At 38.8% G+C, this 13062-nt stretch overlaps 1 protein-coding gene across 1 annotated transcript in view; it reads right to left on the reverse strand.

Moving 5' to 3' along the window:
* The window catches only part of LOC120524929 (calcium/calmodulin-dependent 3',5'-cyclic nucleotide phosphodiesterase 1B-like), a 93611-nt gene extending 83392 nt beyond the window's left edge, over window positions 1–10219 (reverse strand). The window contains exon 1 of the mRNA XM_039746800.1: window positions 9812–10219. Within this exon, the coding sequence (XP_039602734.1) occupies window positions 9812–10044 (233 nt within the window). The 5' untranslated portion in view covers window positions 10045–10219. The remainder of the gene's footprint in view (window positions 1–9811) is intronic.
* Window positions 10220–13062: the final 2843 nt, after the last annotated feature.

The following is a 13062-nucleotide window of genomic DNA, read 5'->3' on the forward strand; positions in this document are numbered from 1 at the left end:
GAAGTGGCCGGGGAGAGGGAAGTCTGGGCCTCTCTGCTTAAGCTGCTGCCCCCGCGACCCGACCTCGGATAAGCGGAAGAGGATGGATGGACAATAAACTATATGTTTCACATACTCACAACTGTAAACCTACTTTCCACTTCATTACACATAACTTAATGTATGGATTTATTTGTTTTGATTTCTTTGTATGTGTGGATTACTTGGGTTGTTACCGACATCTGGTGAAAATTTCATGTCCATAGCCACATTAGAAATAGATTTACTGAGAAAAACGTTGACACATTCAATTCTTATTTTACCTACTGTATATTTGATATATTTCAGCAAATCAACATGTTCTTGGCATTCCTGAACACAATTTAAGCAGATTCAAACTGGTTTTTATAAGGATGCGAGTTTGTAGATGCAGTAATTCAACAAATGAAACTTGCAGGGTTATGAGTTTTGTGAAAGGCTAGAAGCTTCTTTGGAGCAAAATGACTTTATTATATTTAGATCTACCTACAGAGATGCCCACCTTGAACTCATAACTGTAGCTTCAGGGTCTGACACACACATGCATTAAACTCTACAATGAGAAATACTGGTTCAAAAACATATTGGGTAGAGGGCTATGCGCACACACACGAACACACACGAGTCTTATAACCTTTATTTTACGTAACCAATTTATTACAATGAGCACCATCCTAAAAAAGCTTCACACATTCAAAAGCTATAACAGCACTGCTTTACAAAATCCATATAAATAAAATCATAATCTGCTTTTATGTTTTGCAGAAAATTTCAGTAAATGATGTATATGCATTTTTGTTGGTCTAACTTCAAATACAGGCTATACGTCATATCACAGAGAGGGCTTATGATGAGTGGGGGCAACACAAAAAACAGTGCTGAAATGAGGAGTACAGTTCCCATCAGGTAGGTGGAGTGTGCCTGGGTTGACAGGAGGACACTGCTATTAGAACACACAAAGTTTTGTTGAGGCCAAAGCACAGTCTCTTCTGCAGGACAATGTTTTTTTCCGAACTAATTAGATAACAATTTTGTTGTCTTACTAGATTCAAGTTTTTGTCTCAGAGTACTGTATGCCTTTTTGTCATAGTATGGGTTGTGTTTAGCCATGCTGAATATACAAAAGACCATGTTTCCCAATTTATTTGTACCTGGGCAATGCTGAGCACTTTGGCTAATAAATATATTTTATTCCATCAATCTATATTTTGTAGCATAAATTGTTATTATATGTATGCAGTATATACAAATTATAACAATCTTGGTACTATCACGGCATGTTTCTTGTGTTTGTATATACAGTATATTATTAATTTGTTTTGCCTTTATCCAGGGACACTTAAAATATTTGAGATACAATTTATTATATTTCTTTTGTCCTTACAATTGGAAGACAGGAACCAACCTGGATTGTAGCAGAGGTGAGAATGAAGACAAAGTAGATCACCATTATGAACAATGCTCCACATACTCCCTCTGACACACCAGCATGGAGGACTTTTAGCACACAAACTATTCAGAACAAGTTGGATGAAAAATTTTAATGGGGTTCTTTCATAGTAATACAACCTTTATAACACCTCACTGTGACTGCTCTGATCATCAGCCAAGTCAGATTGTTTTTTCTTTTTTATAACTCTTATGTTTTTGAGAGGAGTTGCTGTTATTGTTTGTTAAAATATTTCAGTATTACTTCAGCCTCTGTAAAAAGTTACATTTCTCCCTTACAGCAAATAAAGTAGTATCTATCTAATTTACATTGGCTCAGTTTTAAAATTGCCACTTACCTTAAGAGGTACATTTTTGAGATGTTGACAGAAAACCGGAGTCTCTGCCAAAAAAGCCCACTTAACCAAACAGGTAACATATAAACTGCCTGCTTCAAACTCAGGATGCTGTATTTTATACGATAGGTAGAATTTATTTGCAGCAGGAATAATAATAATAATAATAATAATAATATTTTATTTATATAGCACCTTTCCCATGAAAGAAATTCAAAAAGAACAACAGGGCATATAGAACATCAGTAACAGCACACTGGAATACACTTGATTTGAGAATTCCTAGTTTTCATCCTCTTTCTCTGTACGTTTATCATTCTTTTGCTCAGAAGTTCAATGCGCTTGCTGCTTCCTGAGCAGCTCTTCTTTTCTCCACCCTAGCGGCCCGCTTCTTCTCTTGTTTTCGTGTTAAAACTGATTAAGTCAGTTTCTGTTGTAATTACTTAGTACATTTTCCTTCATTTTTCACTCAAGCTGGCACTTAAGCTTTCAATCTGTCTCAAGAATGATTTAAGGTATGAAGAGGTAGGGGAAGTGACGGCAAAGGTGGTAGGGATGAAAACGGCGCCCATACGCATGTGATGCATGGCCGCCCTGCTGGCCGCTGCCGAGAGCTGATCTATAATAATAAAAGGCAAAACCCTCACCGACTGACTGACTCACTCACTCATCACTAAGTCTCCAACTTCCCATGTAGGTAGAAAGCTGAAATTTGGCAGGCTTATTCCTTACAGCTTACTTACAAATGTTAAGCAGGTTTCATTTCGAAATTCTACACGTAACGGTCATAACGGTCGATAACGGTCGACAACGTCCGCCATGTTGAACTTTCTTATTTATGGCCCCATCTTCACGAAATTTGGTAGGCGACTTCCCTGCGCTAACCGAAACCACTGTACTTACTTATTTCGATGGTATGACGCCACTGTCGGCCACCATATTGAACTTTCCAACGTCACCAATTTTCAAACTTCCCGTGTAGGTAGAAGGCTGAAATTTGGCAGGCCCATTCCTTACAGCTTACTTACAAAACTTAAGCAGGTTTCATTTTGAAATTCTACGCGTAACGGTCATAACGGTCAACAACGTCCGCCATGTTGAACTTTCTTATTTACGGCCCCATCTTCACGAAATTTGGTAGGTGGCTTCCCTGAGCTAACCGAAACCAATGTACGTACTTATTTCGGTGGTATGACGCCACTGTCGGCCGCCATATTGAACTTTTCAACAGTCTTTGTTACTTATGGGCCCATCTTCAAGAAATTTGGTACACGGGTTCCCAACGCTAACTGAATCCTACTTACGTACATATATACGTCCATAGCCTGCAGCTTGGTCCCCCATCCCAATGCCTCCCACGTTGTTGGCTGCCTGCCTATATAAGACTGTCCATCACTCCGGTCTCTACATTCCCTTCCTTGCTTCGACACGGGATTCACGTCTCCCTACTGATAACTACAGCCTTTTTATTTAATCCACGGCTTCTCCGCTGTTTTATTGTTTGTTTATTACAATTATAGTTATTGTGTAGGTATTTTACACTTACTTTACATTGCTCAGGTACCCATTTTCTTTATCATTCCAACCCTCATTACCATGTCTATCGAGATGATCATATTGCACGGCCTTATCAGGCTCACTCTTGATATCCGGAGGAACATTGTGTCTTATGTATTGAATGACTGGGACAGGTTCAAGGTGTGGACTGATGACAGTACAGGAGATAATTATACTACACAGGAGCACTAGAAGAGTAAAATGCTTAAGCCTATGGCTATGGTTCTGCATGTGAGTTGATGGCTGCCGCTGAATTGTTCGGTTGTCACTTTCAAGTGTACCGAAATGCCCAAATATTTTACACCTTTCGACATCTGCCAATGCCTCTTAAACATCTTAGATTCACAGGTGACGATTTCAGTAGTGGACACTTTGATGTTTATGAATGTTTAAACTCTCAAAAGCTGGACGTGATTTTATCGATCGGTTGTGTGCTTACAACGCTTGACAGATGCCAAATGTCACTCAACACAACAAATACTGTCGTAATTAAAACAAACCATGAAACTCAAGCCGATTATGACAGCAGCAATCCAAGCTGTGAGATTTGAGACAAGATTACTGTTCACATGGCCAACTGTACGTTGCATCCTTAAGAGTAAGCTCAGCGCACAGCTTGGTCATGTTACAACCGGAGGGCCGAACTGACAACATGGTATACAAAGAGATCCTTAACAAATAATTATTGGTATAGTTTCCCTCAGTTTAAAAAGGTTAAATTTTCTTCTTAATAAAAATTTTAATGCAGTACTTTGCCGCTGCGAAGCGCAGGTATTTTGCTAGTTCTACAATAAAATAAAAAAAGAGGAATAACCTTGGAGGTCAGTCATCACCCCGAAAGCGGACAGTAGATGTCACGTAGTATATGTGTACCAAATTTCAGGTCAATAGTTCAAACAGTTTGCAAGCTACAGGTGATTTAAAATCCTGGACAGACAAAAGAACAGCCACTGTAGCGTATTATATATAAAGATTAAAAACAACTAACATCCATATTAAACAATAAATAACTACTAAATACAGAAAACACAAAGATTTGAACTTGAATAAGAGACAATAAACCATAATAAATACACAATTTATTCAAAATACTATAAGAAGATCCTGAAAAAAATAACATCATTTGTGATAAATAAGCAGATCATCCTGAGCACCTGGATTGAGAAGGGTCAGAATGTCAGGGTCAGTTAAATGCCTTCTTGAATAAATGTGCTTTAAGTTGTTTTTTCACAAGAATGAATTGAGTTGAGCTGGCCGATTTTAATAAATTAGAGAAGTCATTCCAAAGTCTGGATGAATAGAACTGCAGACTCAATTACTCACAGAGTGCAGTTAGTTAGTTTTGGGCACAACAAGATTGCCTAAATCCGTGGACCTTAGTGGGTGGACAAGAGCAGAGTGATGGAGAAGGTTACTGATGTAGTAGGTTACTGATGTAGTCTGGTGCAAGGTCATTTAAAGCTTTGTAGGTTACTAATAGAATTTTATATTCTGCTCTGTAAGATACTGAGAGACAGTGATGGTGGAGCATGATGGCTGTAATGTGTTCACTGTTGCGGATCTGTGTAAGGATTCTTACAGCATTGTTTTGAAAACATGAGCAATGATAACAGACTAGAAGGGACACCTGCCATTAGGGAGTTTCAGTAGTCAATGAAGGATGCAGTAAAAGCAGTTACAAGCTTCCCAGCATCAGGAAGGAGAGGAATAAGTGAACTTAGGATATGCCACAGAGGTAAGAAAGTTCCTTAATGTTGTTAATGTGGGTGGAATAAGAAAGTGAGGAAATGAAAAGGACACCAAGATTATTTGCAGAAGAAGAAAAAGGTCTGATAACATTACTGCTAAGAGTAGCTATAAAAGAAGCTCTTTTTCTTAAACTGAGTTTTAGTGCCTATTAGCAGGACTTCGGTTTTGTTGCAGTTTAATTTTAAAGAGTTTTGTTCCATCCAAGTTTTAACTTTACAGAGGCAAGATGTGAGATGAGAAAACCCTGAGGTAAATGAGTATCTTTGATAGAGTATTATCCACATATAAACAATAAACCTGTCGAAAGTTACCAATAGTATGGCCAAGGGGAAGTATGTAGATACAGAACAGCAGAGGGCCAAGGACAGAGCTGTGAGAAACTCCTTGTGTGACTGGGGCAGAGCTGGACCTGTTTTTGGCAAGACTAAAAACCTCTTCCCTATCAGTCAGAAAGAATTTAAAGCACTGGAGGTCAGTGCCAGAGATACCCAAAATATTCTCATTCTTCACAATATCAAATGCTGCGCTAAGATCTAATAGATTTAATGTCAGTTTTTTACAGATTCTGCATCCATAAGCAAATCATTAGTTACCTTAAGCACAGCAGTTTCACTGCTTGCTGTGATCTGAATACAGACTGAAAGGTTTCCATCAATTTATGAGAGGTTAAGCAACTAGGGAGTTTGTGAGGCCACAAGTATAAAACATAAGCCACTCTGACACAAACAGAAGAAAATAAGCCAAGACACAAAACCTGACAACCAGTGTTATTGTATGTACACACTCAAGATTTGTACAAAGAATAATAATTACCTTTAGCAGAACACAATAATAATAATTCAGAATTCAATCATATCCCTACAAGTAACAAAATCCTTATAGCCCTTAGAATAAAAGAGTTCTTAAATTTGTTGTTCTTTACCCTCGGGAACCTAAATTTGCAACAGTTGAAACTTGGGAGACCGAGGATGGCTACTGTGTGACTGAATCTAATCAGTTTTCTTTTCAACCTGTTTGTGACAGAGGTCTGCTGCAGCTTTTTATAATGTTATTAAGATAGCCTATATTCTTAATGCTGCAGTTGCCAGATCAACATATATAAGCAAATGTAACAAGAGATTCAATACAAGACTTAGGAAGAAGTGTTATTTAGGTTTCGTCCTAAGAAAGAACAGACCTTTCTTACAAAATTTGTTGAGTGTTAAGATCAGAGATGTGCAGTGGATGAGCCTACGGTGCTCAGGATAATGGACCCTCTGTGAGGCAGACCTCAGTTTGTGAGACTCAAGGACTGTGTGAGCAACACTGGAGCACCACAAGGAACAACCCTGACTCCTATTCTCTTCACTCCATGCACCTCCAACTATAAACCTAACACCAGGATATGTCACTTGCACAAATTCTCTGATGATTATACATTTATGGGGTGTATTATTAAGGGAGATGAGACAGAGAGGAGGAGTCAAGAGGAGAACGTTTCTTGGTGCAAAGAGAATTGTCTGTACCTTAACATCAGTAAATCCAAGGAACTGCTTATTGACTTTTGCCTCACCAAACGGCCTCAATGTTCGATCAGTATTTAAAGAGGGCACCGCTACTTGGGGTCCACATCAATGATAGGTTGGCCTGGTCTCATAACACAGAAGAGCTATAGAAGAAAGGGCAGAGCAGACTCTTTTTTCTAGAAAACTGTGCTCCTTTAATGTGATAAGTGACATCCTTCACATCTTCTACAACTCAATCATGGCCAGTGTGGTGTACTGGGATGGTAACATCACCGCAAGAGAGGACCACCAGATCAACAAGCTAACTAAAAGGGCAAGTTCAGTTATGCAAAACACTCTCGACTCCGTGGATGAAGCAGCAAAGGAGAGAGATAAAACAAAACCAAGTGCCATCATGAACAACGTTAGACATCCTCTCTCTGACACACCAACACTGAGGACTTTCAGCGAAACCAATTATTCAGCAGAAGTGTCAAGGAATGCTATGACAACATGTCTGCATTATGCCTCACTGTGACTATGACAGCCAAGTCACAACTTTTATTTCTTTTAATTTTCTACTTTCTTCAGGCAAAAGTTTGTGTATTTTTATTTACTTACTAAATTGATTATGTATTTATTTATTTATAGAGCTTCTGTAAAAGGATACATTTCCCCTGGGAACAAATATATCTACAGTATCTAGTACCTTTTTATATCTATCTATCTATCTAGTACCGTTTTTCTCTCTATCTATCTACAGTATATATCACCTTTTTATACTATCCATCTATCTAGTACTTTTTTATATCTACCTTTCTAGTATCTCTTTATATTTTTCTATCAATCAATCTAATCTGACAGAGATGGGAGTAGATTCACACCTGGTGGCATGGATCGTGGACTATCTTATCTTACAGACAGACCTCAGTATGTGCGTCTTGGGAACTGCAGGTCTGACATTGTGGTCAGCAGCACAGGAGCGCCGCAGGGGACTGGACTTTCTCCGGTCCTGTTCAGCCAGCATACATCAGACTTCCAATACAACTCGGAGTCCTGCAACGTGCAAAAGTTCACTGACGACACTGCTATCGTGGGCTGCATCAGGAGTGGGCAGGAGGAGGAATATAGGAACATAATCAAGGACTTTGTTAAATGGTGCGACTCAAACCACTTACAACTGAACACCAGCAAAACCAAGGAGCTGGTGGTGGATTTTAGGAGGACCAGGCCCCTCATAGACCTCGTGATTATCAGAGGCAACTGTGTGCAGAGGGTGCTGACCTATAAATACCTGGGAGGGCAGCTGGATGATAAATTGGACTGGCCTGCCAATACTGATGCTCTGTACAAGAGAGGACAGAGCCAACTATACTTCCTTAGAAGGCTGGCATCTTTCAACATCTGCAATAAGATGCTGCAGATGTTCTATCAGACGGTTGTGACGAGCGCCCTGTTCTACGTGGTGGTGTGCTGGGGAGGCAGCATAAAGAAGAGGGACGCCTCACACCTGGACAAATTGGTGAGGAAGGCAGGCTCTATTCTACGCAAGGAGCTGGACAGTTTGACATCCGTGGCAGAGCGACGGGCGCTGAGCAGACTCCTGTCAATCATGGAGAATCCACTGAACAGGATCATCTCCAGACAGAGGAGCAGCTTCAGCAACAGACTGCTGTCACCGTCCTGCTCCACTGACAGACTGAGGAGAACTCACACTATGTGACTCTTCAATTCCACTCTTGGGGAGTAAACGTGAACACTACACAAGATTATAGACTGTTACACCCACCGTGCACTCTCCACCTTGCTTTTTTTTTAACTTGCACTGCATTTTTAATACTATTTAATTAATATTGTTTTTATCAGTATGCTGGAGTATGTGAATTTCCCTTTGGGGATTAATAAAGTATCTATCTATCCATCCATCATCCAACCCGCTATATCCTAACTAAAGGGTTACACAGGTCTGCTGGAGCCAATCCCAGCCAACACAGGGCACAAGGCAGGAAACAAACCCCTGGGCAAGTCACCAGCCCACCGCAGTCTATCTGTCTATCTATTTATTATATAGTGCCTTTCATGTCTTTCTATCTATCTAGCTTTCGTATCTGAGGACCTCTTAATATATAATATTTTTGGTTTTACTATCGGGGTGAGAATGTAGGTGTGATCTCTTTTCCAAAAATGTAAAACATTGGCAAGCTATCTCTGGCCAAGCGGAAGGTAGGTAAACGTTAACATTATACAAGTTACTGTCTGTTATACCTTATCACTCTTTAATATAATTTTTTTTTTTTTTAATCTGTATGCTGCTGGAGTATGTGAATTTTCTCTTGGGATTAATAAAGTATATATCTATCTATCTATAATATAGTGTTTTTCATTTCTATCTATCTAGTACCTTTCTCTCTCTCCGACTATCCATCTAGTACTTTTTCTCTCAATCTATCTACTACCTTTTTATACTACCCATCTATCTAGTACATTTTTATATCTAACTTTCTAGTATCTCTTTATATTTTTCTATCTATCTATAATATAGTGTTTTTCATTTCTATCTATCTAGTACCTTTCTCTCTCTCTCTCTGACTATCCATCTAGTACCGTTTTTCTCTCTATCTATCTATATATCACCTTTTTATACTACCCATCTATCTAGTACATTTTTATATCTAACTTTCTAGTATCTCTTTATATTTTTCTATCTATCTATAATATTGTGTTTTTCATTTCCATCTATCTATCTAAGTTTAGCCTGCTATAAATGATTGTCCCTAGATATTTGTGTTACTCCTTATACTCAGTTCAGTTAATTCTTTTTTCAGGACTACAGAATATTACTGGAATTCTGAATAACCAGTATACTCAATTATGCATATTAGCTGGGGTGTCAAACACGGGCGTTTTAGTTCCAGGCACTTTCATAATTTGTAACTAATTTACTGCTGCTAACAGAACATACATTACTGACTTATCTGGCTTAACTTTAACTGATTGCTTTATGACATTCACACTATTTAATTTCTCGTGTCTTTAAATAACAACGAGATGCTGTAGTTACATCGGAAGCTGCGACACGACCTGTCACCTTTAAGCCTCATCAATCAAGACAATCCGAGTTCAGTCACTCAGCACACCGATGCTTACTTTGAGGTCCCCTCCACACTGTCCCCTTTGCCCTTTACTACCCCTCCCGGCCCCGACGCCGCAGACACTCACAGGATGTGCAGCTTGTTCCACTGTCGGCGGCTGAGGCGCGGGCTCTGCAGGCGGGTTCTTCGCACGACGAGCGCCTCGCGCCCCTTTTCGTGCTCGTCCATCTCGTCGCTCGGCGGCGGCCGTCGCGCTCCCCGCTTCAAGCACGCCGCTTTCCCCGTCTGCTCGCGGCCAACGTCGAGGTGAGGGATCTGCTTGTAGCCAGGAGGAGCGCAGGACACCTGTGCGCATCCCATGCACTCTTCTGTTTACAGGAGACGTTCTTCTCTAGCAACGTTAAGATTCAGACATGCACGCGCACATCGTAGGGGCAAAAAACAGAAAGTGCTGAACGAACAAACATGAAAAAGTTGTGAACCGCGCCGTGACCTGTGCAGGAGACCTTGTGGCGTAATGAACCCACAGAGCCGCTCGCAGAGTCTTTCTTTCGCGGAAAAGCGTTCCCTGCCTGCCTGCCTGTCTTCTCTCTGTGCCCCAGGTGGCCCCCTGGGGACCCATTTAAATGACAGGCGAAACATTGGTGTTAAAATCACGCGGCATAAACAATTGTTGCCGCTTATTACGTTTTTTTTTTTTTCAAACGATCAATGCACGTAAGTCTTGCTTGTTTACAAAACGGTGGAATGGGGTGAATATAATTACCGGCAATTTTATGGAAACATTATAAGTAACGGAAAACATTCACACCTTATAACAAGTCTTTATATTAAAAGATCACTGAATGAATCAAAGCAGTAGGCCTGATTAGAAAACATCAAAAGGGAAATTAATTAAGATTACCAGTATAAAAGGATGTGTACAGTAAATTGCTCTAATAACATATTACAATGTCAGATCAGCCGCCTCTTTTACTTAATAAATTATTGGTTTTATAGATTTCATTACAATGAATGAGATGAACTCAATCAAACATACAAGGACAGATCTAAATCTAGATCTAACCCTAACCCTAAGCCTAACCCTAACCTTAAGTCCAATCGCACAATGTCTTTGTAAACCTTGTAAAATGTATAGTGACCTCTTCTTATGTTTACATTGATACCCATAGCAGACACTTTTTTATTCAAAAAAAACCTTACAAAGGAGGTCAACATAATCAAGGGGAACTGTTTGGGAACAAGTGTGACAGGACAAAGGTTACAAAATTGATCACTGAAAGTGAAGAGCTCCGAACAAAATGCAAATGAGTTACAATTCCTTGGAGACAACAACCTATCAAAGCCATTATCGGTTATTCGTCAAACTTTTGTTGCTGCTTTTATTACTTATGGTTCAGCTTTTCATCAAATTATGTTATTGAGGGTTTTTACTGTCGTTCACAAAGAGAACCAGTGCTTCAGCCAGTTTTCTAGTTCTTACTGTGCTCCCCAGAGGATTATTACTAATCCTTAAACCAGGGATCTCAAACTGCAGTCCTGGAGGGCTACAATGGCTGCAGGTTTTCATTCTAACCCTTTTCTTAATTAGTGACCTGTTGTTCCTGCTAATTAACTTCTTTTGAATGAATTTTAATTGACTTGCGCTTGAAGACTCAGACTCAATAATTGTTTCTTTTTCCTTAATCAGCAGCCAAACAATAATGAGATACAAAATGAGCCAAAACATGACCAAAATTGTTGATCACACAATATCTGAAAATAAAGAAAGACGAAGGTCTCAGGAATGCTGATCTGCTCAGATCCCTAAAACATTTTAACAGGTGCTCTTTGAAAAGAGAAATGTATGCTACTGTACAATGAGAGGAGAACAAGCCATGGAATTAAAGAACGGGTTTAATTAACAACATGAATCGGCTCCTAATTAAGCAACTGAGGCCCTGACTCAGTTGGTCTTCTGTTGGCTCACTCGCTTCACATTTCATTTCTGTTTAAAGAAAATTATGAAGCAATTCAGAAGAAAGATGAAGAAATTTGGGGGAACAAATCTTAAAAAACAAGTCAATTAAAATTAATTCAAAAGAAGTTAATTAGCAGCAAAAAACAGGGCACTAATTAAGAAAAGGGATAGAATTGAAACCCGGCAGCCACTGCAGCCCTCCAGAGCTGGAGTCTGAGATCCCTACTTTAAACCATCAAAGACATTCATTATTTAAATAGCTTTTGAATTGTTATTATTATATGTTGTTTGGCTGAAATGCTTTATCCAAGGCCACTTACAAGATTTGAAAGATACAATTACTTACGTTTTTTGTTTCCCCCATTGCAGCACAGGCAGGTGAAGTGACTTGCTCATGGTCACACAGTGTCAGTATTGGGATTTGAACCCACAACCTCAGATATTGAATTCCAAAGCTTTAACTACACATCCTGCCTTATTTTGTTTCAGAGAAACATTGTCTGTTAGGGAGGTTAAGTTTTCTTTCTTAGGCTGTTTATAATATTTTAAATGTATATCTCCAAAATTATCATTATTGCTTCAAATGTGTATGTTGTTTGCCTAATTAGTTAATTTATATGTATTAATTGAGTAGATTCTTTCACCCAAAATATTTGTGCATGAAGACAAATACTGAGGCAACAATATATGTAAGTACAAACAAAGGTACAAGTACTGTATTAGTTATTCTTAAGTGTTATTTAATTGATGTGAGAGAATAAAATGATGTTCATAATATTTGGATGCTTTACATATTCATTTTAGATGGCTGTATGTTGTTCAGGTTAGGTGCTGGAGATTGTTAATATCACAAGGACAAGGGTTCTACTGTCATTATTTTAAACTGGCAATTTTTCTAATAAATGATTATTTTGTAAGACCATAAAGTCTAATTACCATGTCAAGCTTAATTTAGCACATTCACAGATACCAATTCTACTACTGACTTAATGTGGGGCAATGAACAAGTTAGTTAATGTTCCTACTCTTACAGTTCTATAAATGTGTTACTTACTTTGCATTGTCTTTTAAATCCTCTTTGGAATGAAGCTAAACTGTTTAAAATAGTATTTGCTAATTTCAATTCATTGTATTAATCTATCCTATGTAGTGCATAGACGGAAGTAAAAAATTTAGGGGTAACCGTTGACTGTAATCTGAATTTTAAATCACATATTCATCGGACCACTAGGACAGCATTTTTTCACTTAAGAAACATAGCTAAAGTTAGACCTCTTATATCATTGAAAGATGCAGAGAAATTAATTCACGCTTTTGTTTTCAGTCGACTAGATTACTGTAACACACTCCTCTCAGGACTACCCAAAAAAGACAGAAATCGTTTGCAACGAGTGCAGAATGCAGCTGCTAGAATCCTA

Source organism: Polypterus senegalus, chromosome 3, assembly GCF_016835505.1.
Source record: "Polypterus senegalus isolate Bchr_013 chromosome 3, ASM1683550v1, whole genome shotgun sequence".
NCBI lineage: Eukaryota > Metazoa > Chordata > Cladistia > Polypteriformes > Polypteridae > Polypterus > Polypterus senegalus.